Consider the following 27717-nt stretch of genomic DNA (forward strand, 5'->3'; position numbering starts at 1 on the left):
ATGGAAAACTATACGTACAACAGCCTCATTCTTCAGCTCGAGGGGTTAAGGATCACCAAGACTAACAAGCATCCTGTCTTCTTATTTCTGCTCCTGGCCTATGTATTCATCTTAATTGCCAATGTGGGCATTGTGTTTTTGATATGGACAGAGAGAAGCCTCCACCAGCCGATGTATCTGCTCTTCTGTAACCTGTCGGTTAATGATGTCATGGGAAACTCTCTCCTGGTTCCTCGGGTGCTGGCAGACATCCATGTACCTTCCTCTGAGCGCTTCATCCACTATTATGAGTGTGTGATGCAAGCTTTCACCACACACATGTATGGCACTAATGCACACACTGTGCTCATGATTATGGCCTTTGACAGATATATTGCCATCTGTAATCCACTGCAGTATGCTACCATAATGACTGGCAAAATGGTGATCAAGCTGACGGTTTCTGCCTGGGGAGTGGCCTTTGTTTTGGTTGGGATTCTGCTCGGTCTGACCATACGGCTGAACCGATGCAGGACTCTGATCATGAATCCTTATTGTGACAATCCCTCCCTGTTTAAACTCTCCTGTGATAGTGTGTTCATCAATAACATCTATGGCCTCGCTTTCACTGTCGTCCTGCTCTCATCCTCTATAGGCAGTATAATTCTTACGTATTCTAAAATCACGGCAGCTTGTCTAACTAATAAGAGCAAGTCTTTGAACAGTAAAGCCTTGAAGACCTGCAGCACTCATCTGTGCTTGTATCTGCTCATGCTTCTCAGTGGGATGATTCCCATCATTCTTCATCGCTTCCTGCAGTACACAGAGTACAGGAAGATTTCAGCCCTTCTCTTTCACATTGTTCCCGGCATCCTCAACCCCATCATCTATGGGCTGCAGTCCCAAGAAATACATAAGTGTTTGTCAAATATTTTACAGCTCAGAAAAATTAAGCCGTCATTTTAGTTTGTAATCCTGAAAAGTAATTTCATGGAAAAACTGGGACCTCCCTTCTAATGTGACAGAAAATGACTTTTTTTATTGAAAGAATTAAATAATTTAAAGAGGGAAAGGTGGATGTCTTTTTATTTGTGTGTGAATTTTAAATTTTTTATATACAATGTTTTTTTGAAGTGATTAAATAGAACTGCTCATAATTATTTGGGGAAACTATATCTCAGCTACTGCACATACTGACCCAGGGGATCAAGTATTACTATTATGTTTTAATGTTTTAGTCCTTGCTGAGAATTTTCTAAGAAAAAGATAAACTAAGAGGCTGTGAAATATAAAGAACATAGAGGGATGTCACATTTGTTTTTAATGTAATAGAAAAACTATCCCATGGATGATTCACTATATTTTGTGTCAAAGTCATCATATCATAGTTAATGTAATTCAGCATTTTTCAGAGTCTCCCAATCTTTAGTCTGGTGTAATGAACACTGCACACTTGGCAAACTCCTCATATTATAATAGTAAAGCACCGTTCTGTCATGCAATACAGAAATTGAAAGTGTTGTGTGATTATCTGTGGCCAGCCATCCCACACACTGATCAGACCTATAATGTCATTATACAAACAAATCCTAAGAGATAATGGATTAGAGACCAATGAAATGGCACCATTGAAATTCTTAAAAAAAATACAAGTTCTTATAATCATATAGTATAATCATAAAAACAATTAAAAACACAAAATATGCATAAGCAATCCTAATCATAACAGTGATGTTTATTTATTGATTGCACAAGCTTTGCAGTGTGCTGCTCAAAACTTAAATTACTATCAAACTATTGAATAAAATTAGGGTCATATGTATTGTAGCTGTTTATCACCATATCTGAATGTTGTTATGGAATTTTCCATCTTTAGGGGTTACAAATTGGGTTACATTGGGTCAAACCTGGGCCTTGAGGTCACACTGTAATTCTTAAGCAGGAAGGGGACATTTGTGTACAAATGTTTTGCTCGAATGAATTCAAATATTTGAGAATAACAACAATCATAACAATAACAATAACAATAACAGCAGCAACAGCAGTAGCAATAGCCAGGGAAGGATGCTAACAGGACTGTGAAGGACCGCAAAGGCTCGGCCCAGAACCCAGGGTTTCCTGTGAGATGAGAAAGCATAAAAAAACTCCGGGGAACAAGCAAAGTTAGTGACATGCATCGCTGTTACATGAATGCATACAGATGGAGAGGAGGAGGAGGAGAGAGGAGCTCAGTGCATCATCGGAAGTCCCCCAGCAGTCTAGGCCTATAGCAGCATAACTAAGGGCTGATCCAAGGCGAGCCTGGTCGGCCCTAACTATAAGCTTTATCAAAAAGGAAAGTTTTAAGCCTACTCTTAAACATAGAAAGGGTGTCTGCACCCTCGACCGAGGGAACCATCTGGAAGATGGTTCCACAGGAGAGGAGCCTGATAGCTGAAGGCTCTGCCTCCCATTCTACTTTTAAAGACTGTAGGAACCACCAGTAAGCCTGCATTCTGGGAGTGCAGTGTTCAAGTGGGATAATACGGTATTATGAGCTCTTCAAGATATGATGGTGCCTGACCGTTAAGGGCTTTGTAAGTTAGGAGAAGGATTTTAAATTCTATTCTAGATTTTACAGGAAGCCAATGTAGCGAAGCTAAAATGGGAGAAATGTGATCTCTTTTTCTAGTTTTAGTCAGTACATGTGCAGCTGCATTCTGGACCAGCTGGAGAGTCTTTAGAGACTTGTTAGGGCAGCTTGATAATAAGGAATTACAGTAATCCAGCCTAGAGATAACAAATGCGTGGACTAGTTTTTCTGCATCTTTTTGGGACAGAATGTGCCTGATTTTTGCGATATTACGTAAGTGAAAAAAGGCAGTTTTTCAAATTTGACTTATGTGGGAGTTAAAGGACATATCCTGATCAAAGATAACTCCCAGATTCCTTACGGTGGAGCTGGAGGCCAGGGTAATGCCATCCAGAGTAGCTATATCATTAGATAATGTGTTTCTAAGGTGTTTAGGGTCAAGCACAATAACTTCAGTTTTATCTGAGTTTAGTAGTAGTAAATTGCAGGTCATCCAGGTCTTTATGTCCTTAAGGCATGCTTGGAGTTTGTTTAACTGATTGGTTTCATCTGGCTACATTGATAAATATAATTGGGTATCGTCTGCATAACAATAAAAATTTATGTGTTAAGTGCTTCCTAATAATATTACCTAAAGGAAGCATATACAAGGTGAATAGTATTGGTCCAAGTACAGAACCTTGTGGAACTCCATGTCTAACTTTTGCCCTCATGGATGATTCATCATTAACATGTACAAACTGAAATCGGTCTGAGAAATAGGACTTAAACTAGCTTAGTGCAGTTCCTTTAATGTCAATTAAATGTTCCAGTCTCTGTAATTGTCAGACTCGGGGAAGCAGGAGTGGACCCAAACACAGAGGCTGGAATGCAGATACGACGAAAAACTCTCCTTTAACTGTGGATGGTCATGAACAGGCAAACAGAGCAGAACAGAACTAGCAGATGAAACAACACAAAACGATCCAACAAGGACTGAGCAGAAAACCAGAACTTAAAAAGAAACTGAACTAACAAGGAGATGAGGTGCAGGTGGGGAGATGGGTGGAGAACTCAAGAGAGGGGAGTGAACATACAGGGAGCTGATTGGCCGAGGACACACAGGGAGCAGAGCAGGGCTGACGAGGCTAACACAGGGCAGGTGTGGGGAAAACAGAACAGAGCAGGGCAGGGCTAACGAGTCCAAATGCAAGGCAGGTGTGGAGGAGCACATGAACGCACAAGGGAAACAGAACAAAAACCCAGAAAACAAACTCAATGCCATCTACACTAACCCATCCAAAACCAACCACAAACACAAACCCAAGCACACAACCCAACAAACTAATGATGTAGTCCTCTAAAACCCACCACCCAAATCATACAAGAAAACCCTTATGAACCGAAGGACTAAACAGAAGTGCAAAACCAGGAGACCCCAAAGAACACAACATAAGACCAAAAAACACCCAAAGTCCAGGCAAGATGTGACAGTAATAGGATTTGATGGTCAATTGTGTCGAATGCGGCACTAAGATCTAACAGGACAAGTATAGAGACAAATCCGTTGTCCGATGTAGTAAGGAGGTCATTCGTGACTTTCACCAGTCCTGTCTCTGTGCTATGATGCCTCTAAATCCTGACTGAAAATCCTCAAATAAACTATTGTTATGTAGAAAGTCACATAACTGATTAGAGACTGCTTTCTCAAGGATCTTAGAGAGAAAGGGAAGGTTAGATATAGGTCTATAATTGGCTAAAATGCCTGAATCAAGGGTAGGCCTCTTAAGAGGTGGTTTAATTACAGCTACTTTAAAGGACTGTGGTACATAGCCTGTTACTAAAGACAGATTGATCATATCTAGTAAAGATTTGCTAACTAAGCAACCTAAGCAACCTTTCTTAAGCAACCTAGTTGGGATGGGGTCTAAGAGACAGGTTGATGGTTTAGCTGAACAAATCATTGAATCAACTGGAGAAAAACAGTCTAAATATATGTCAGGATTTACAGCTGTTTCTAAGGTGCCTGTGTTTGGGGAGAGAACGGTGCCTGTTGAGGGCAGGAGGTGGTTAATTTTGCCTCTAATAGTTAGAATTTTATCATTAAAGAAGCTCATAAAGTCATTGCTACTGAGAGCTATAGGAATACATGGATCAATAAAGTTATGACTCTTTGTCAGTCAAAGTGCTGAAAAGGAACCTAGGGCTGTTTTTATTCTCTTCTATTAATGCTGAGTAATAGGCGGCTCTGGCATTACAGAGGGCCTTCGTATATGTTTTAAGACTATCTTGCCAGACTAAGTGAGATTCTTCCATTTTGGTGGAACGCCAAATCCTTTCCAATTTTTGCAATGTTTGCTTTAATTTGCAGGTTTGGGAGTTATACCATGGACCTTACCTCTTATGTTTTATTATCTTCCTTTTTAAGGGGGCGATGGAGTCGAGTATTATTCGTAATGAGCCTGCAGCACTATCAACAAGATTATCAGTTTGGGAGGGACTAAAGTTAACATAAGAGTCCTCTGTAGTATTGAGACATGGTAGTGAATTCAGTACTGATGGAATTGCTTCCTTAAATTTAGCTGCAGCACTATCAGATAGACATCTAGTGAAGACATATTTGTCTAATGGTGTGTAATCCAGTAATAGGAATTCAAAAGTTATTAAAAAAAAAGATCTGATAAAATAGGATTTTGTGGAAAAACTATTAAATATTCAATTTCAATCCCATAAGTCAGAACAAGGTCTAGGGTGTGATTAAGACAGTGAGTGGGATTATTTACACACTGAGAGAAGCCAATTGAGTCTAATAATGAGATAAATGCAGCACTGAGACTATCATTATCGACATCCACATGAATATTAAAATCACCTACTATAATTACTTTATCTGTACTAAGGACTAAGTTTGATAAAAACTCTGAGAATTCAGATACGGACGGTACACTATAACACATAGAACTGGCTGTAAAGTTTTCCAGGTTGGCTGAGAGAGATTAAGAACAAGGCTTTCAAATGAGTTATAATTAAATTTAGGTCTAGGGTTGATGATTAGGCTTGAGTTGAAAATGGCTGCAACTCCTCCTCCACAAGACGGACCCAAAGCTTTGGCACCATGCTCACAGCTGCTTTAGTGATTCTATCCAATTCCGTCAAGCAGAGAGCTCCGCTTATTGTTGTGCACAGGTTGTAAGGGTGAGGCTCCAGTTCGCAAAAGAAACCAATTTCAGTCATTTGTATCATTGATCTCATTATTTCAGTCACTACCCAAAAGCTCATGATTGTAGGTAAAGATTGGAACATAAATTGACTAATAATAAAAAAATGACCAATAACTACTGACTCTCATCCCAACCGGTTCCCACTTTTCCCAAACCATCCCAGGTCGTGGTCTGATGAAGCCAGCAGAAGCCCATCGCAGTGTTTTTTTTATGAAAGCAAGGTGTTTTTCCACTTGATGAGTTTGTTCACACACATCATTAACCTCCTGAACATGACGTAATGTTTTCTTCGGCAATTGTAGAGGCTTCTCCTGAGGACAGTGATGTCCATATAACAGAAGTACATGATTAAACTGTTCAGAGAAAGGAGAAGCCTTCAGGAGAAGCATATCAGTCAACACTGATATGCTAAAGGCAGAAAGGTAATCATTGTTTTTGACTGACCTGACCTGTCTTTTCATACTCCTCAGTATGGAATGATAAAACATTGCTGCAACTTTTATTATCATAGTGGAATTCTACATGGCATAGAAAAAGTAAAAATGCTTAACAAGAGCAAATTATTTTCTTTGCTTGTCCAAGAAGAATTGTGGCTCTATGATTCAGTTTTACACACTTATATTTATATATGTAAAAACACAATACTAATACTAATTTAAATCATGAGATGGGAAATACAATTATTTTGTATGGCCTTTTAAGTGGCTTTTTGAAAATCAAAATGTTTGCCAACCAAAAAGCAGTACAAGTCTGTGGCATCCAGATGAGTGGAAGTTCTGTCATGAGTTTTCTCTTTATTATGACTTCTGTTAGTAGCTAAAAAGAACCTTAATTATAATTATAGTACATAGAGTATAATTCTAGAGGCATCTATGTCTTCTCTTGTATAGATTTGTGACAGTGTCTCTTTCATGACAGTGTGTTTGTTATTCATGTATGTTGTTTGTGATTTTTTTCCCCTCTCTTCTCACTTGCTCAGATGGAAAACTATACATACAACAGCCTCACACTGGAGCTTGAGGGGTTAAAGGTCACCAAGACTTCCAAGTACCCTGTCTTCATCATTCTGCTTTTGACCTATGGGTTTATCTTAATTGCCAACGTGGGCATTATGGTTTTGATATGGACAGAGAGAAGCCTCCAACAGCCGATGTATCTGCTCTTCTGTAACCTGTCAATTAATGATGTCATGGGAAACTCTCTCCTGGTTCCTCGGGTGCTTGCAGATATCCTGGTGCCTTCCTCTGAGCGCTTCATCCACTACTATGAGTGTGTGATGCAAGCTTTCATACTACACATGTTTGGCGCTAATGCACACACTGTGCTCATGATTATGGCCTTTGACAGATATATTGCCATCTGTAATCCACTGCAGTATGCTACCATAATGACTGATAAAATGGTGATCAAGCTGACAGTTTCTGCCTGGGGAGTGGCCTTTGTTTTGGTCGGGATTCTGCTCGGTCTGACCATACGGCTGAACCGATGCAGGACTCGGATCACAAATCCTTATTGTGACAATGCCTCCCTGTTTAAACTCTCCTGTGAGAGTGTGTTCATCAATAACGTCTATGGCCTCACTTTCACTGTCGTCCTGCTCTCATCCTCTATAGGCAGTATAATTCTTACTTATGCTAAAATCACAGCAGCGTGTATAACTAGTAAGAGCAAGTCTTTGAACAGTAAAGCCCTGAAGACCTGCAGTACTCATCTGTGCTTGTACCTGATCATGCTTCTCAGTGGGATGATCCTCATCATCCTTCATCGCTTCCCCCAGTACGCAGATTACGGGAAGATTTCAGCAATTCTCTTTCACGTCATTCCCGGCAGCCTAAACCCCATCATCTATGGGCTGCAGTCCCAAGAAATACATAAGTGTTTGTCAAATATGCGCCACCTGAAAAAAGTTACACCATCATTTTAATGTGTAAATCTGAAGGGGTTTTTTTTTCAACTTGATCTCAGAAAAATTGTCAATTACTGTTTCTGTCTTCATTTTGATCTGACAGGTATAATAAAAGAGTGACCACCAAGTGAAACTGTCATCATTATAGAAATAATTTATCCCTAACCTTGACTCTTAAAACTGCATAAAGTATGTATTTGTGCTAATAATGAATAACAGGACTGTCTCCTGTAAGAGTTTTGCAAGAGAACATGTTTATTCAAAGATTCAATAATATAAAGAGGGAAAGGTGGTCACAACATGTGCACTTTGTTCTCTCTTTGATGGCTGTGAGATTTCATGCACTCCTACCATCCTCCAGTTTTGTGTTTGCCTACAGATTGATACCACTTGAATTGAAAAAAGAAAAACAAATTGACAAATATAAACAAAATGATGTATGGCTTATTTTTATATGAATAAATGAAAGATCTTGTTATTCTGCTGAAAAACTGAAAGATAAACTTCATGAAAACATGATGATTTTGTATAAATCCCCTGATATTTGCCTTAAATGTTTATTAAAATCAAATATTAAAAATGTTAAAAGACGTTTGTCCAAAGTGTGACTCATTTTTGTATCACTTATATACTGTTTTTAGTATATTTGTTTGATAAAACTCTAGTAAAGTATATATATATATATATATATATACTTTACTAGAGTTTGTGTGTGTGTATGTATATGTATAACATAACTTTAACCACATGCACAAGTTATGTTATCTAAAATATATTTTCTAACATAAATAAAACATTTAAGATATAATACTGATGACATATAATTATTATTAATAATTATTAATTATAAAGGCATGTTATTGCAACTTATTAGCCACTTAAGGGTTTCATAAATCCATTGGGCAGAAAGTGACTGTTTAGCAGGAAAATATCCCAGCTAGGATGAATATTTTAACATAACACATCCATAAAATGTAATGTTTCAGCATTAAACCTGATATTCTCATTAGTGATTATATGTTCAGACACAACTAAAGATGGGCAATTTGATTTGATTTTCTTTTTTTTTTCATCTCTGTACAAAGACTGTTCCAGGACATGTGATACTCAGTTCTTCACAACAGCAAACAATAATTTACCTACAAGGAAAATTACATATGGCCCATTTGATTCAATATGTGGTCAGATGGATCCAAGAGGTTGTTATTATGTTATGAACTACATAATCTCATTTTGCAGACAATATACAGTGTACCATGTAGTAGGGGTGTGCATAGAGTCCAGTATTTGTATTTGTCTCTGTATTTGTTGAGGCAGCAAAATTATTTATATTTGTATTTGAATAAAAGTGGAAAGAGGCTTAAAAATCCTGTTTTTACTTTTATTACACTTTTAATTTTAGAAAATTAAAGTGTTACAATAAGTGTTTATGAATAAACTACCTTATGAAGGACGTCCCCCAATCGGGTCTCAGACTCTCTAACTCTCTCTAACTAACAAATATTTTTAAAAATATTTGTATGAAACAAATATTCGTAAAAAAAAAAAAAAAAAAAAAAACCCACTCTTTGTGTGTTGCCGCATAATGTATTTGTATTCAGGCACACCCCTACTATATAGTAGGGATGTGCAGAAAGCTCAGTATTTGTATTTGTATCTGTATTTGTTGAGACAGCAAAATTATTTGTATTAAAACAACAGGAGTTTAACAGACTTCACTGCATTTAACACTGGAGCTTTAGAGCCTCAGAGCTCGGAGCAGAAACACAGTCGCTCTGCATCGCTGCTGTCCTCGGCTTCCATCATCTCACACCAATTCATATTGAAAGAGCAACAGCCAATGAGGAAACTCCAATGCTGAGCCAGTCTAGCCAAAGATATAGATAATATTTAAATCCCTACATGCATTTTGGACTACGGAACAAACTGAACTTGTGCCCCTAGGATGGCCAACAACTACTTTTACAGACATTCATGGTCCCCAGAGGTTGAATCGTTGTTGAACTCCTGACCTGAGAAGAAGGCTTTAGTTGTTTAAACTTCATTAAATAGCAGACAAAATGTCTGGAGACCTGCACTGCTCCAAAACTAGATAAACAAGATTAAAAAATAGATAACTAAAAACAGAGCTGGCCTGTAGTGAAATTACTATAATTTCTATTGATAACTCTCTGTGTATATTAGGGATGTGCAGAAAGCCCAGTATTTGTATTTGTATCTGTATTTGTTGAGGCAGCAAAGTTATTTGTATTTGTATTTGAATAAAAGTGGAAAGAGGCTTAAAAATCCTGTTTTTATTTTTATTACGCTTATAATTTTAGAAAATTGAAGATGAAAATTAAAGTGTTCAAATTAAGAAATATGTGTCATGTAGCAGGTGGATGTGACTCCCCTCATTTAGACCTGCTGACAGACGTAACAGCGGAGCAGAGGAGAGACACTGAGATAGCGACTATAACTGACCTGCGTGCTGGTATTTGACATGTTTTTTTTTCTTCCCAAAAACAAATAATTTTTAAAATATTTGTATGAAACAAATGTTCATTAAAAAAAAACACTATTTGTGCTTTGCCAAATAACGTATTTGTATTTGAGCACACCCCTAGTGTATATCTTTCCTATATGTGTGTTTTAACTCTATGTGTACTGTGTGAGTCATGACAAAGACAATTTTTCATTGTCTTGTGATGACAAAGGTTTTCTGATTTCTGATCGTGACAATGTAGAGCTGAGTCTGAGATGTCTTCCGAGTTATTTCTGGCGCCACCCTCAGGTCAAAATTAACATTTTTTTGATGCCTGCACAGCTGTAGATGTTTAAACTTATTTGTTGTCATTTCTTTTTGTACGCATTTATCCATTTTTCACTTTTTAACTGAAAATTAAGACTGAAACCTTGAAAGAATCTCAAAGCTTTGGCTCAGACTAAACAGTACTGATCAAAGAATTAACAATAAGTAAAACTATTCCCACCACACACACACACACACACACACACACACACATACACACACACACACACACACACAGACAAGCAATTAAAGTGAAGTAAGAGTCTCGATCATAATTCTTTAATGAGGAGGTCCAACAAGATATTTGAAGCAGATGGTTGTTACCTTGGCAACAAAGACAATTATATTTCTTTGTTTTCTTTGTTCTTGTTTATAGCCACAAAGGTAACTAAAAATAGGTCCCTTTGGTATTCTTTTGCTATCCTGTGTATAATTTAAGATTTTATGATGTAACTATGACTAATTAAAGTTGCTTGGTCTCTCATTATAATCCTCATTATAATCAGAAAATAGGCTGGTTGCTCTTTAAAAGGCTAAATGTGGATTTATGATGAAGTTCTGTCTCTGTTTGACTAAACCTGAGTGTGTGCAGTCGGAGTCGTGTCCAGGTATTTGCACTTTAACTTGACTAATATTAAATAGTGGTATTTCAGTATGTGCAGGTGTAGAGCTTCTGAAAACCAAATGACTCATTTTTTGTCTTTGAAATTTGATCTCTCAAAGTGACCCGGTGCACAGATGAAGCCTCGTTCAAAGCGTTTAGTTCTTGCGGTGTAATAATTCTACTGTTGTTGTTTAATGACAGCATATTCGTCTACATCCACCGACCTTTTCATCCATATATCTGTTTGCTGAGGACTGATGGAGCTTCTGCCGTTTGATATTTCACATGAAAGCCCCAAAGGTCAGTGAATGTTTCTGTGTTTTTATGTTGCTGATTGTGTGCTGTGCTGTTTTGTTTTGATGATGTTCAATGTAATCAAACAATGTGATATACAGTGGAATATGTTCCACAAGGATGAAGTTAATACATGTATTACTGCACCAAATGCAATTTATGACTCTTGAAAATAGGGGGACATATCAGAGCATTTTCACCACAATAGTGGTAACTGTTTTCTAATGATTAAAGGAAAAGACACATTATTATTTAGAAATTCTTCCAACAGGTTGAAGTTATTAGAGAAACTCAGCTTTATCTCAGTGTTGACTTGTTTTTAACTTATTCTTTTGTGTAAATATTTGATATTAACTGCTGTTATCTTAGATAAATAACATTCACGCATCTTCTCTGTATATCTAATAAGGTGAATATGTGATTCTGTTTGAATTTAAAGGCAGGGAAGCATATTGGTGCATTTTAGTAATGCATTTAATAACTTTGTGTATGATTTCATTGGCTGGTTGTTTTTGTTTCATTTATATTCACAATCTATTTCTACATCTCCATGAATAATAGGAACATGCAGAGATAAAATGTCATGTTGTACCATGCATCTGTTGAACTATTATCCCTGAGGTGCTCTGACTGTGAATCAACACTGATGCCTCTCTTACTTTACTTCCTACCTAACTTTTTTTCTCCAGATTCATACCTGCCCTTGTCATCCAATCCCAGATCCAGCTTTGTTAACAGCACCTGGGAGCCTGATGGCATCTCTTTTTTCATCATCCAGGGTCTCGCCAACCTCGGCGAAAAAAAGATGATCCTTTTTGTCATCCTGCTGCTGGTTTACATCATCATCCTGGGAGGAAACATCATGATTATCTTTGTGGTACAAAACAAAACCGTCTATTTGTCAGAAATTCAATCAGCATTGCCTCAGTCTGACTAAGACTACTACCAGTATTAGTGTTGTAATAACTATCACTGTCTCTTCTCATGCAGGTGTTGACTGATCCAAAGCTCAACTCTCCCATGTACTTTTTCCTCTGCAACCTCTCCTTTGTGGACATAGTCTACACCACCACCACCATCCCCAACATGCTGTCCGGCTTCCTGACAGACATGAAAACCATTTCCATATTGGGCTGCTTCTTCCAAATGCATTTCTTCATTCAGCTAGCCGTAACCGGCCGTGCCATCCTGACTGTCATGGCATACGACCGCTACGTGGCCATCTGCAACCCTCTGCGCTACTCCACCGTCATGACCCGGCCCGTCCGGCTGCTCCTCATTGCAGGAGCCTGGGGCTTCGGTGCATTCTGCACGCTGCCGGCCACCTCATTGGCCTGGCAGCGGCCTTACTGTGGCCCAAATGTGGTAAGACATGGCTGGTGCGACGTGTCATCTGTAAGGCGGCTGGCGTGCGCTGACACCTCAGTGGACAGCATTGTGTCCATTTCCTTCGCCCTGGTGGCGCTACTGACCACAGCCATCCTCATCCTCACCTCCTATGTGCTGATTGGTGTTTCTATATCAAGGATGAGTGTTGCTCAGCGGTTGAAGGCCGTCGGGACTTGTGCTGCCCACCTGACTGTGGTGTCCATCTCTTACAGCTCGGCCTCCTTTGTATACATCTCCTACCGGGTGGGAAACTTTCCACCAGAGGTACGCAACTCTAATATTGTACCCCAGCCACAACTTTAGTATTGTACCTCATTGGTCTATGCACTCCAGTACAAATCACTGTTTGGATTAAAATTATTACTTTATTAGGGTTAGGAGACCTTAATTGTTATGCTTACAATAATAACAATTAATAGGCTGATATGTTGAACTTGTTAGCAAACAGTTGCTTATTTCCACATCCAGCAGTTACTGAGCAACATGATCCTCCCATTGATAATGTCAATAATTACATGTGGGGTTCCTCAGGGTTCTATTCTTGGTCCTTCATAGTTTCAATCTGGTTAAAGCTGCCTGAACTTGTTTTCAGCAGAATAGTCTGTAAAAACTACTTCTGTCATATTATCAGCATATAAAGTACTTGTGGCTAACATGTTAGCAAACAGTTGTTTATTTCCACATCCAGCAGTTACGGAGCAAAATTATCATTCCTTTTGAATCGTGTTTCTGTCCACCTGGTGAATGTCCAATATTCACTCTCTTTTAGCTCTGTTTTTGCTCTCTACCAACTCCTGAGGGAAATATCTGGCTCTTTAGCTGGTAAATGCTCCACTGTGTTCACCAGCGAGGCACCATCCTGATGATCATAAATATCCACAGTAAATTTAGAGTTTAGAGTTTTGTCCATTTGAATTTCAACTTGCTTGCAACTAAAAAGTTGTTAAAGAGCACTAAACCAAAGGTCTGGTGGTAGATATTCATTTGGGGACCCCAAATGTCCGCGGAAAATTACCTGTAAATCTAAAATTGTCAAGAATGCTTTGGATCAAAGTGTTTGACAGCAGACCGACCACCCTCGTCATCCTCAGGCCCTGCCACCAGTGAGGGAAAATGCCACGTATACTCAATCAATCTTGTGTGTTCAATAAACTATTTTGTTTTTATTTTAGGTTCGAATCATTGTCTCTGTGCTGTACTCTGCCCTGACACCTTTTCTGAACCCGATGATCTACAGTCTGAGGAACAAGGAGCTGCGAGAGTCCATCAGAAGGACTTTAAGCAAGTTCAGACCTGCTGTTGGATCAGCTATGAAGGATATCAACACAGTGTCCTGACGGGCAAAGAAAACCTGCTTCTCTGCTACCTGGATACCCACAAACTGGAAAGACAAACAGGAAATGAACATTCAGGTGTCTTGATGTCTATTTATGATTTAAAAAGTGACTTTCTGACACAAAAAACATTTTTAGACATTATGTGATTTTCTAGGTAGATTTTTGAATTGTATATTGTGCCAATCATATAATATGTTTGCTCAGTGATCTATTTATTACCTTAATCATTAGATTCCCATTTATGGGACACATTTTCATTAAATATATTAATCAACAGTCTTTTCCCATGGATGATTTTGTTTCCCACATATGAGCTGAAATAAATTCTGAAGAGCTGTATGAATATTAATTGCAAGAACTGAGGCTGAATTGCACGAACTGAATGTGGAACTGAAAGTATAGAGACAGTTGAATTATTTATTGGAATTCAGTTCCAAACTAATAAATTCAATGTCAAATTATGCTGTTCAGGCTCAGTTTTTCAGTGTAATTATTCAACATAAATTCCAATTCAGTTTTTGCAATTATTCAAGTTGAGCAATTCGAATTCAAATATAAATGATTCAAATTTAGTTTCTAGTGACATATATTAAGTATTTTAAGATTGTTGTATCGGTATTTTAACTTAAATAAAGGATCTAAGTACTTCTACTGCTGCAATTTCTGACTGACAAGTGTTAACAGTGAGTACCATGGACATACAACTGTTGATTTTTTTGTAAATGTAATTTTTCAATGCTTAGAGAACCACAAATTAAATACAAATGAATCCTGTATTGTGTTGGGGTGACTGCAAAAATCTTGGATACCTCAAAATCTGACCAAAAAATAAAATCCAAACTATCTGCATGGTGAGATACTACGAGAGGGAAGTAAGAACATTTGGGTCATACGCAGGTGAATTTGATTGTACTTTTATATTCAAGAATAGTGATAAAGCTCCATTTAGATTATTTAGAAATGAAGAGATCATTTTAACACATTATTTTTTTTAATTAAAAGCATATTAATAAAACAAAGAAAGACAGTGTGATTTCAAAAATGCAAGGCATAATATCTAATACTTCTGGGAAAGTAGGGTCTTGCACGAAATACAGTAACAATTAACCCGCAATCAAACAAGCTTTATCAACTGAAATCTATGTGAAATATTATTATAACATTTCAATATATGAAAATGTGTCATGAAAATGTGACTGGTAAGTCAAGACTAGACTAGTCAAAACCTTTAAAATTCAGAAAATAGCAATAGAGGTTGATCTCAGTTGTGGCCTTAATAAAATTAGCATAAAAAATGAGGCAATGTAAAGAGCAGAATTATTACTTTAACTAAAATAATGCTGTTTCACACAGTTCTGCAAACATTTCCTCACAGTCCTATCAGCTTTTACAAAATATGTGACCAATGTCTCCAGCAAACACATTTATACCTTAAAATCCTGTCAAATTGTTCATATTTAGCAGAAATATGCATAGAAAACAAAGGTATTCTGCTGATGACACCTCTGCATTAGATGTGTGCAGTTAAGGAGTTATTTGTGGAAGGTTCGTCCCCTTGCATTTCCCATCCATGACTTTATTCTTGTGAAACACAGCAACAATCCTCTGTTTGAGATCTTTACACTGCAGCCCGTAGATAATGGGGTTCAGGACCGGAGGGACGACATGAAACATGACCGACGCCACTTTCCCGTTGTCCGCCCACTCAGGGTGACGGTGCATGATCATGGGGGTGAAGCAGGAAACCAACATGATGAGGTACACAGCCAGGTGGGTGGCGCAGGTCTGCAGCGCCCGGCTGTTCAGCACCTTGTTCTTACTGCTCAAACACACCATGGCGATCCTCAGGTAGGTGAGCGTTATGCTGCCGAGGGAGGATCCCAGGATGACCACGGCGCTGCCAAGGCCGTAGATGTGGTTGATGAGAAGGTTCTGGCAGGACAGTTTGAACAAGGAAGCGTTGTCACAGAAGGGGTTGATTATAACCCGCCTGCAGCGCGTCAAGCGGATAGCGAGGCCAAGAAGAATCGCAACAGAGATGAAGGCCGCCACCCAGGCCCCCACCGACAGCTTCACCACCATCTTGTTGGTCATGATGGTGGCGTATCGCAGGGGGTTGCAGATGGCCACGTAGCGATCAAACGCCATGATCATGAGCACCGTGTGAGAGGTGCCTGCATGAAAGTGAGAAGCAAAAGCCTGAACAACACAGTCTATGTAATGAATGTACCGGTCTGTGATTGGAGTAAAAACATTGCTTAGCAATCTCGGAATGATGGCCGTGGCCCCAAAAACGTCATTAATACTCATGTTGCAGAAGAGCAGATACATGGGCTCATGGAGGCTCCTCTCCATGGTAATCAGGACTACCAGGCCGATGTTGGACACCAAGATGAAGATATAGATGAGTAGGAGGAGGACGAAGGCGGGTATGGAGGACCCGGGGATGACCTTTAACCCCTCAATGAATATAATATCTGCATTGAAGGTTTCGTTCTCCATACTTCAGAGGGAGGATCCTAGAGAGGATCATAGACAGAGAATTCTGACTGTGTTTATTATTAAAACCCAATCTGTCAGACTGATGGTGTTTATAGAGATGACAGCAATAATTCATGAGCTGGTTCATGATTACAACATGTTAAAAAAAAAAAGAAAAAAGAAATACTGACATAAGTGTAAAATAACCTCTAAATATTCTACAGTTTTGATTTCAAAGACAAAGGTCAACCAGAGCCTGAGTGGCAAAATGTAAAGAACAAAAAATGAATAAAATATTTTTTTTGTTATTTTTCCTAACCCTAACCCTAACCATAACCCTAACCATAACCCTATTTTAATTACATTGTCTTTACTTTGTACCTTTTTCTCTCTATAACATTAAATAAATTATGGCTGAAGACGAAATCAAAGTCAATGTTTTGGGGGGAAAAAGTTTATATCAGTTATTTTATATTATGAATGTAAAACTCAAAAATTAACCTAATCTGCTCCACCAGGACTGTGTAGGTGAGGTTTGATCAGATTTGATTAACATTGGCATCTCCATGGCAACACAAGCAAACAATCCCACATCCCTCATTAGATTTTAATTCAAATGATGTAAAATCTAGACTGCAGGTAAGAGACATACTTCAAACCAGTCACATATCATCTATTTTGCTCACCAGAGCAAAGCAGCCTTCACTTTCACACTGCTTTCTAAACTTACATTAGAAAGAAAACAGGCTTTAAATAAACAAATGTTGAAATCAAAACTCAGACACTTTCAACAGAAATCATCAACGCTGCACCTGATGAAGTTATTTTAACTGTATGAACCAAGAGAAAGTCTTATTTTTAGTTTCATCCAGAGTTTTCCTAAACCCACCATGTGTTTTATTCCTTGGTGATGAAAACCTACTTTTGTGTGTAAAGTAAAAGTTTAGGCAACACAAATTATGTTTTCACTTCTTGCTCTTAACACAGAAACACACCTGCAGGTCCACCAGAAGGCCAATTCTCCTGTTCAGAGAATATTAAAAAATAAATGAAATAAATAAAGGCTGAAATAAACATACTGGAACACACAAGACTGACAATAGATCATTTCGGTAGTCATGTAGTCATTACAACCAAGTCACTGCCTCATGTAAATAAATAATATGAATTATTTTTCCCTTTGGTGTTTAAATGTGGTCCATATTTTCAATCATCAAGTTAGATTTCCAACAACACAAAATATTAATATTGTATTTAATGACTATGGATATTTTATACAAAGTAGCTTTAAAGCATTCAGTATGAACTTTCTTGTTTCTGACATTTCATTTTTGGATTTTTGTTTTATTTTCCAATTTGCCATCAGATTACAGTCGCATTTCACTGTTTTAGGTGTTTTTTTCTTCACAAAACATACAACATACATCACACATTCAGCGGACAGTGGAAAACATAGATGTGTATGTGTGAGTGTGTGTCAGGTTTACCTCCGTTGATGTGAACCTCCTCCAACCAGACCATAGGTGGGCTGACAGACGGCTTTATAAGCTGGCAGAGCGGCACCTGTTACTCTGTTCTTTGTTGCGTTGCTCAACAGTTTGTCACCAGGCAACTGTTGCTGTCAACTTGGCATCAGTATGTTGTCAGTGTTTGTATCAGCTCAGCTCTGTTGTTTTATTTATTTACATGTTTGAGATACAACATGTTGGCTCCGTTCTGGATCTGATTCCACTTTGTTAAAACATCTGGATTCACTAAACTCAGAGACATTTTATCTCCTGTCACCATTTTATTAGCAATGACCAATGATGAAAACATTCAAGTTATGATCATTAAGATATGGCTGACTTTTGTAAGCAAGAAGCAACATAATAAAATAAATTAACATTCTGTAATGATGTAAATGTTTTCTTCACCATTGATGGAGTTGATCTTCACCATGTGGGATTCAAATTTTGAACCCATGAGGGATTCATTCAAATGAAACAGTGCAGCACATACTGGATGTGATGAAGACAATAAAGCAATTAAACATAGTAGACGTATTTACCGTGACGTCACCCGTTGGTTTCTGAAGAGCGGTTTTGAAGTTCAAAGCGAGCCGCTCCGGTTCTTCTATGTCGTCAGTTGAAAAATGTTTGACTGACAAAATGCGGATGCTGATTAACCAATAATCGATTTATCATTGACATCCCGACCTATGGCTGTAAATTGTTCTTGCTGGCCTATGCTTTATAGCAACAGTAAAGCCAAGAAAGTGTTTTAAATCCAGACTCCTACAAGGATTTAAACATTTCTTGTTCCTGATGTTTGTTTTTGTCCATAAATTGACTCTTCACACTACTGGCAGTCAGAGGGAAGGATGGTATCAAAAGATTATGGATGGTGGTGTAGTATTTTGGCTTTTTTAAAAGTGTAAGTAATGGATTAAACAGTGCATCTCTCTCAATACAGCAAACACAAAATTCAAATTTGCGTCCTTGTGAGTTTGAGCTTAGCGGAACTTTAACTTTACCTTCAGACAAACTAATTTGATATCAACAAATATCAGGGACAGCACTTTACTGTGACTGATGATGTTTCATGGGTCCATGAGACCACAAGAACAGATAAGAATGTGGATTGATAAACTGTGTTTATTTGCTTTAAGGCATGCTGCTAACATTAGCATGCTTAGCTAACTGACTGCCAACAGTAATAGATGGCTCAGTTCATGGAAATACTTATCTAAGTAAGTTATTGCATGTAAGCATCTGAGCTAAACTACATTAGAAAGAACTAAAGGCTAATTTTAGACACATTTTCCTTATAATACTGTAATATAATGCTATAGCTAACCGGTGCTAACTCAAATGCTGAATACCCTCTTGCAGGATTTTCATTGTCAAAGTCGGTCAGAGGATTGAGTCGACCAATTCACAGCATTAGCGTTAAATAACTAGCCAGCTAGCTAGCCACAACAACCTGTAACTTCAGTTCCTACTTGACATTGAATTAGAGGCAAGTGTACATACATCACTAATTTATACAGTGCAAAATACACAGTAAAAGTCACCAGGTCATGGACAATCTGATGAGCAATTTGATTTAATGCAGTTTTGGACACAAATACATGAACGTTGTGTTATCTCTGACATGCTTTAACCATATGTCATATATATATACATATAACAATATCGTTTGCTGTTTTGTTCATTCATGGCACAAATTATTAATTAAATTCATGGCTATTATTTACATGATAGTAATGTTTGGTATACAACATACTATCTTAAATGTGAGCTTAACTGTACTACAGTACCTTGTACAATTTATTTTAATGTCAAGTTCTCAGTAAAAAATTTTTTAGTCTAAATAGTGAATTTACAGAATATTCAATAAAGGCATCAAATTCAAAATCAGACTGATAAATAATGGTTAAATTCTGTACACAGTGAGTTTCTGTCTTTCAAATTTAAATTGCTTTGTGCAAAATAAATTGATATTTCTTGAGGAGTAATAAAGGTCTTTTAATCAAATAACTAAAAGTTTTTGTTCTTAAACATTAAGTTATAACTTGTGTTATCTATATATTTTAACAGCTAAACTAAGCTAAAGTTAAAATAGATTCAGTAAAGATTGCAGAGATTCTTATTCAATACATGATTTAAAATGTACTTAAAACAATTGCAGGTCTATTCATAATAAATAAAGACAGATAACTGATAGACAAAAGTATAAATATTTTATTCTTTATTATTACACATATTGATAACCTGCTGTAGGAAACAATGAAGTACAGTGATCCTTCCTCTGTTTGAATAATATACAGTGAAGACACATCCATATTGTAATACTTTGGTACAAAGAGGTGTATTACTGTACTTACAACTATTATGACATCTAGTGGATTAATTTCCATTGAGCATTTGTAGCAATGAAATGTTAAAGTAATAAAGTTTATTCCGTTTTTTAAATACTTTTAACATATTAGCATAAACAGAAGCAGTTATCACTCCAAAATGATTGACATCTCTTTTAATAGAGACTATAGGTAGCTGCTCAAGCTAAAGTTTTAATATTTTCCGGCTATGGTTAAGACTTGTTTACATCAGCAATAACACTCTTACAGATAACATGAAAAAAGTGCAAAGAGGTTTTTTTTCTGTAAGTCAGACTCTTACAGGATAAGATCTTACATATAATTGTGACATTTTATAGGTTATTTGTAATTACTATTTATAGTATTAGAAAGTAATTTCAGCACATGCTCCTCATCCAGTTCTTAAAAGAGAAGGTTTGGGTATTATAGCATTTTTGTAAAATAAGTCCTAGTCCTGAAAGATTTTTTTAAAAACCTTGTGTGCACAACATATGTGCTAAGATCCAGATGGTGTTGTGTTGACAAGACAGTAACTCATCCAAAGTCGGTAAGTTGTGTGCACAACATGTGGATCTTTGTGGCTAAAAATGAAAAGTCTGCTGCCTGAATATCTGCACATTGCAAATAAATGGGAGAAAGATGGGGGCGATATTAATTTTTCATTTGGGAACCTGATCAGGAGCAGAAACAGCTACTGAAACTCAACACTAGATAGAGAGAGAGCAGGTATTCTAATCGCATAACTGTACATTTCACTAGTACTTCAGTATTACACCAACATGTATTTACAATTTATTTCATTTTGTCGTTTCACCTCAGCATGTCACAGTCATTTTTTCCCTGTTAATACAATAACAATTCTCTCTCTGAGTGCTTTGATTTGCAGTCCATAGATAATAGCGTTCACTGAAGGAGGAACCACGTGGATCAAGACAGACGCTACCTTCCTGTGGTCTGATAAGTTCGGGAAACGATGGAGGATGATGATGATGTTGCCTGAAAAGAGCAGGAGGATGTACACAGCCAGGTGGGTGGCGCAGGTCTGCAGCGCTTTGCTGTTCAGAGCTTTGTTTTTACTACTCAAACACACCATGGCGATCCTCAAGTAGGAAAGCGTTACGCTGGAAAGAGAGCCGCACATTATGGCCACGCCGGTACCGAGGCCATAAATGTGGTTGATGAGAACATTTTCACAGGACAGCTTGAACAAGGAGGCGTTGTCGCAGAACGGGTTGTGTACAGCCCGTCTGCAGCGTGATAGGCAGACGCTGAGGCTCACGAGGATTACAACCAAAAAGAAAGCCGTCCCCCAGGCCCCCACCGACAGCGACACCACCATCCGCTTGGTCATGATGGTGGCATATCGCAGGGGGTTGCAGATGGCCACGTAGCGATCGAAGGCCATGATAGTGAGTACCGTGTGAGAGATGGCTACATGAAAGTGAGCACAGAAGGCCTGAATGACACACTCATAATAATGAATGTAACGCTGTGCAATAGGTGTAAAAATATATCCCAGTACACTGGGAATGATGGTCGTGGCACCGAATGCATCGTTAATACTCATGTTGCAGAAAAGCAGGTACATGGGCTCATGGAGGCTCGACTCCATGAAGATCAGGATTACCAGGCCGATGTTGGACACCATGATGAAGATGTAGATGAGGAGGAGGAGGACGAAGGCGGGAATGGAGGCCTCGGGGCTGACCTTTAACCCCTCCAGCTGTAGAATATCTAAATTGAAAGTCTCGTTCTCCATAGTGCAGAGGGAGGATCCTAGAGAGGATCAGAGACAGAGAATTCAATCAACACTGGATATGTTACTAAAACCTAATTTGTCAAAGTGATAGTGTTAGTAATGATAATTAGTGAGCTGGTAATTAAGTTAAAAAATACAAAAATACAGCATGAAGTAACCTCTAAATATCTAATCAAACACAATCTTACTATTCTCATCCTGAATATGGTGGAATAATAAATGAACAACTGAACATCATTTTCTTAGTTCAATTCTTTTACATTGATCATATGTGTGTATATATATATTATATTCATCAAATGACAAACATTGGAATTTATACTGAAATCAAACCAAAATATATAAGATAGAAGCAGTGACCTGAAAACAGAGCATACATGTTTTCTCACATTTGTTCTTTTAATGTAAATCTACACATCTGTTTGTTTCCCAAGTTTTGAGACTAACTTATAAATTGTTACTTATTAAATCCATAATATTCACATTTACAGTTCTGTTAACCTCACTGTATCTGATCCCTCCACCAAAAGTCACTCAGTATAAATATAAAGTATGCACTAAAGTCTAAGGTTTGGTCTCAGTACAGTCACTGTGCATGTAAAATCAAAATTATACCATTGAAGCTGATGGTTTAAAATGAAAAGAAAACTGCCTTCACTTTAACATTCAAACCTACACTGGAAATGAAACCGGCTTCAAATATACAAATCTTCGGGTCAAGATCATGAACATATTATTACAAGTTCTACCTGTGTGCTGACAATGTTGTGCAGCTTTTTATCTTTATGAAAGTGATTCACATTGTTCTACTAGAAGGCCAATATTCATGTGCAAACAGTAAATATCAGTAGTTACAGATCAGGCAGCTGTGCCTGCTTCAATGAAAACAAACCTGATATCCTAAAAACAAACTATTACTGACTATTACTACTACGACTCACTTGCAAGACTAAATAAGGTTAAAAACATTTCCATAAACATTCAAACAGTCAACAACATGCTGTTGGTAAAAATGTCTTATAGTAAGGAGTAATATATAATATATACTTCACAGATCTTTGTTTCATGTTGTATGTTTTCATTAATTTTGGCTCAATTTTTCATCAATATTTAGATTGCACTGTTAAAGGTTTTTGCCCTTTTAGCCAAACAGATAATATTCATACTTTTTATGGAACATATATGAACATATAATACAAAGCAGCTGTTACTTCAAACACTCATTATTGCAGTAAAACATTCCTGCTTTCATTCAATTCATTTTGGATTCTTTTCCAAACTACGTTTTAATTAGTTCATCAGTATTAACATTTCATTGCTGTTAGTATTATCAACATATCACATACAGTACATTCAATATTCAGTGAACAGTGGAGAACATGATGGTGAGACGATACGAGTGTATGTGTCAGATTTACCTCTGTTGACGTGAACCTCCTCCAGCCAGAGCGGAGGTCGACTGGCAGACACTTTTTAAAAGGTGATTGAGCGACCATGGTTCTCATGGCAACAACGTTCCTGGTCACTTAGTGCTCTGTGGGCCAATAGACCTTCACTCACTGGTGCCAGAATAGTGGAGACAACAAGACTTTTGTCCCCCCCCCCCCCCCCCCCCTTTCAGGTGTTATGGTAATAAAGTGGTAGTATGTAATCCAGGTATTACGGAAATAGGTGCACTCAGGACTGACCTGCTGTCTGTTTGTATGTTAGAAGGCATATTGGATGTAAGGGACATGAATTTTAATTCTTTTTCAAACCTTATTAAAAAAAAAACACATTGACTGGTTGTTTGGTTGGTTGCTTGGTTACAGTGTTACAGTTCTGTGAAAAACACAAGGGTCTGTATCAACAGGAACCAGGATGCTCCTTTTCAGTTGAACCTTTGGAGCTGCTTGTTGGTGGACCGCTGCTCTAAAAGAACAAAAATTCAGTTTACTTCCATCTAGAAGTAGCCTGATGAGAATGCATTTCTTACAAAAATGACAGGCTGAGATTGAAAGGAAGTTGACGTGAACAAGTTCACAAGTCTATTACATCATCCAAAGCTGGATGTTCTCCCACTTCAACACTTTTTTATCTCTTCAAAGCCAAATAAATTAATGATGTTTTTAAGTTTCATTCAACTTTGTTCAGCTTCAATGAAGTAGAAGTTATGTTCTTCATAGAAGTTAACGCTCCTCAACCACTGTGCACAGTAGTATTCCAGGATGTTAGTCCTGTCTGACTTTGATCACATCCTAAATAAAAATATAAAATATAGAACAGGTTGTTCCGACCAAGCAATCTGATTAGTCAATCAATTGATCAAATCAGCATGAACTGCAACTGATCACACCACAAACCTCCACCCACATCCTCAGATCTACCAGCAGCTTTCTCCTCCAGGCCCCCAGTACCAAGCGCCACACCATGGGGCCCCCAATACCAAGCTCCACATCATCTAACCCCCAGTACCAAACTCCACACCATGGGACCCCCAGTACCAAGCTCCACATCATCTAACCCCCAGTACCAAGCTCTGCACCATGGGACCCCCAGTACCATGCTCCACACCTTCGGATCCCCAGTACCGAGCTATGCACCATGGGACCCCCAGTACCAAGCTCCGCACCATGCGACCCCCAGTACCAAGCTCCACACCATTGGACCCCCAGTACTGAGCTCAACACCATGGGACCCCCAGTACCAAGCTCCACACCATGGGGCCCCCAGTACCAAGCTCCGCACCTTCGGATCCCCAGTACCGAGCTATGCACCATGGGACCCCCAGTACCAAGCTCCGCACCATCGGACCCCCAGTCCGACCCCTCCACTAAAAGTGTCTGAGGCTCATCAACCATAAGTCCTACAACTGAATTCAGTAGGTAGGCTCCTATGGCCCCCCATTACTCAGGCACCAATAATCACCCATGTCAGCCAGATGGTGGCGCTATAACAGCGAACATTACATTTTTTTTTTATGTTATGTTTAAACCGTAAGTCTCAAAAACAAAATTCTATTTTTTCCTGGATTCTGTGGGTCCAGATGAATCTATCCATATAAGCCACACCCATTTGTGCCTAGACAGATTTTTCACCATTTCGAATATTGTCCAAATCTGTTTTTTCGCTACCCCTCCTACAATTTTTGAGCTATCATCACCAAATTTGGCATTCTGCCTTGGAAGACTGAGATCGAATATGTGAATAAACATGAAAAATTAGAAATATTGGTCTAAAAACATGGCCATCATTGATCAAAAAACTTTGTAAAGGGCGGAGTTTAGTAGGAAATTGGCCTCAACTCGTTAATGTTTTATTGAATCAACACGAAACTTTACACATATGTTGAAGAATGTTTATGTTCATTATTGAAGTTGTAGTGGGTGGTGGTGTACTGGAGGGCATTATATTGAATGGTGTTCCTAATATTTTGTCCAATCAATTAACTTACATGAGGGGGGCAAAATATTAGGAACACTTTTCAATATAATGCAGTCCAGTACACCAACACCACCCACTACAACCTTGATAATAAACATAAAGTAGAATTATCACCTTTCTGACAATGTCAACAAAAACTGAAAATGTATAAGTTTCATAAAAGTAGAATTTATGGCAGAGCTGTTGTATTGGATTACATTAGACTGCACAGATGCTCCTAATAAAGTGGCCAGTGAGTAATTTTTGGGGATTTACTGAAAGGCTGATGCTGCTGGTTTTTTTTAGAAGGACAGACAATATTATGGCTCTGAACATTTCAGTACTTGAGTGCTTTTTTACATCATGGGTTTAAATGAGATGGACAGTCAGGAGGCAGGGAGGGTCTCATGAAAGACACAACTATGTTTATCATTGAAGGAAATGTAGGACCCAGCGTTTTTAGAGCCTGACCCACATTAAACACTAAAAGTCATGATATCTTCACCTCTGCTGCACAGATTGTGAGAGTGCTCTTTGAATGTTAACAACATAAATGAGATGGATTCAGCTTGTCAAACACATAAAGTATTTGAAAGAAAAAAGCTAAATTGTAAGATTTTATAGATACATTATGGATATATTACTGAATCCGATCCATATATACCACTCTTATGTGAAATACCACTAATGAGTAAAAAAGTAGGATGAATTTTGTAATGATGCAGTAAGGTTACAGCTTAATTTTTACTTAATTTATTAACAGAATATTATTAATAGGTAGCTTATCACAATGTTATGGACAACAGTGGCTGAATTTTGAAAGCACAAGTAATAGAAGTCATTTCAACATAATATATGCAGACTGTGTTCCTTCCAACTGAGGAAGGATTATTTTTATATTCTTTGAGAATCCTGTGTTTATGTATATTTTGCTCGGCTCTCTGATCAAACTGTATCACTTTACATTCATTAGAGATACTTTATTGTTGTGGAACGCAGCCGTAATCCTCTGCCTGACCTCTTTAATTTGCAACCCGTAGATAACAGCATTCAGGGCAGGTAAGGCAACATGTCCCAGGACAGACGCCACTTTCCTGTGGTCTGACAGCTGAGGGAAACGGTGCAGGATGACAATGATGAAGCCAGACACCAGCAGGATGATGTACACAGCCAGATGGGTGGCACAGGTCTGCAGCGCTTTGCTGTTCAACATCTTGTTCTTGTTGCGCAAACACACCACAGCAATTTTCAAGTAGGTGAGAGTTACGCTGCCGATGGAGGAGCCCAGCAGGACCACCGTGTAGCCGAGGCCGTAGATGTGGTTGATGAGTAAGCTTTCACAGGAGAGGCTGAACAAGGAGGCGTTATCACAGAAAGGGTTGAGTATAACCCGCCTGCAACGTGACAGGCGCACGCTGAGCCCCACAAGGATCGCCACCATGACAAAGGCTACGGCCCACGCCGCAACCGACAGCTTCACCACCATCTTGTTGGTCATGATGGTGGCGTATCGCAGGGGGTTGCAGATGGCGACATAGCGGTCAAAAGCCATGATCATGAGTACAGTGTGAGAGGCGCTTGCATGGAAATGAACACAGAAGGCCTGAATGACACAGCAGAAGTAATGAATGTAACGCTCCGAGTTTGATATTAAAATATCTCTGAGTACATGAGGTATAACTATCGTCGCCCCAAACGCATCATTAATACTCATGTTGCACAAGAGCAGATACATGGGCTGGTGGAGGCTTCTGGTCCTAAAGATCAGGACTACCAGGCCAAGGTTGGATACCATGATGAAGATGTATATGATGAGGAGGAGGGTGAAGGCAGGGATGGAAGACTGGGGGGTGACCTGCAACCTCTCCAGGAGAAGGATATCCTCACTTACAGTCTGGTTTTCCATATCTTATGTCACGTAACAATGAAGACTTTTTTTGAGGATGACATTTCAGCTGCACACAGTTACAGAAAAGCAACAAGATTTCACAAAGACTCTGTTAATACCTTAAAGGATAGATTAATTTTTGCCTAAAAACTATACTCACATGCCCACATTAACATTAACATTTATAGAGAGATCTCTTCACAGCCAGAATAGACAGGAGGAATAATTACAGTGACCTTAAATATACATATGA

General features: G+C 38.3%; 6 protein-coding genes across 6 annotated transcripts; 3 read left to right on the top strand and 3 right to left on the bottom strand.

The window, feature by feature from the left end:
- LOC122995592 (putative olfactory receptor 52L2) lies at window positions 1-990 on the top strand. Its single transcript, XM_044370902.1, has one exon. The coding sequence runs from the start codon at window positions 1-3 to the stop codon at window positions 943-945; it is 945 nt and encodes a 314-aa protein (XP_044226837.1). The 3' UTR covers window positions 946-990.
- Window positions 991-6727: 5737 nt separating this feature from the next.
- Window positions 6728-7676, top strand: LOC122996016 (putative olfactory receptor 52L2). Its single transcript, XM_044371529.1, has one exon. The coding sequence runs from the start codon at window positions 6731-6733 to the stop codon at window positions 7673-7675; it is 945 nt and encodes a 314-aa protein (XP_044227464.1). The 5' UTR covers window positions 6728-6730; the 3' UTR covers window position 7676.
- Window positions 7677-12351: 4675 nt separating this feature from the next.
- or6at1 (odorant receptor, family 6, subfamily AT, member 1) lies at window positions 12352-14536 on the top strand. Its single transcript, XM_044371528.1, has 2 exons — window positions 12352-12999; window positions 13908-14536. The coding sequence occupies exons 1-2, from the start codon at window positions 12367-12369 to the stop codon at window positions 14070-14072; spliced, it is 798 nt and encodes a 265-aa protein (XP_044227463.1). The 5' UTR covers window positions 12352-12366; the 3' UTR covers window positions 14073-14536.
- Window positions 14537-15158: 622 nt separating this feature from the next.
- LOC122996011 (olfactory receptor 5B17-like) lies at window positions 15159-16743 on the bottom strand. Its single transcript, XM_044371525.1, has one exon. The coding sequence runs from the start codon at window positions 16572-16574 to the stop codon at window positions 15597-15599; it is 978 nt and encodes a 325-aa protein (XP_044227460.1). The 5' UTR covers window positions 16575-16743; the 3' UTR covers window positions 15159-15596.
- A 4451-nt stretch (window positions 16744-21194) lies between these two features.
- Window positions 21195-23897, bottom strand: LOC122996014 (olfactory receptor 52N4-like). The gene is made up of 2 exons (XM_044371527.1): window positions 23593-23897; window positions 21195-22191 (listed from the first exon to the last, which is right to left on the bottom strand). Exon 2 carries the CDS (start codon window positions 22172-22174, stop codon window positions 21245-21247), a length of 930 nt encoding a protein of 309 aa, XP_044227462.1. The 5' UTR covers window positions 22175-22191; window positions 23593-23897; the 3' UTR covers window positions 21195-21244.
- Window positions 23898-26531: 2634 nt separating this feature from the next.
- On the bottom strand, window positions 26532-27668 carry LOC122996012 (olfactory receptor 5B17-like). The gene has a single exon (XM_044371526.1). It carries the CDS (start codon window positions 27480-27482, stop codon window positions 26532-26534), a length of 951 nt encoding a protein of 316 aa, XP_044227461.1. The 5' UTR covers window positions 27483-27668.
- Window positions 27669-27717: the final 49 nt, after the last annotated feature.

Source organism: Thunnus albacares, chromosome 13, assembly GCF_914725855.1.
Source record: "Thunnus albacares chromosome 13, fThuAlb1.1, whole genome shotgun sequence".
Taxonomy (NCBI): Eukaryota; Metazoa; Chordata; class Actinopteri; order Scombriformes; family Scombridae; genus Thunnus; species Thunnus albacares.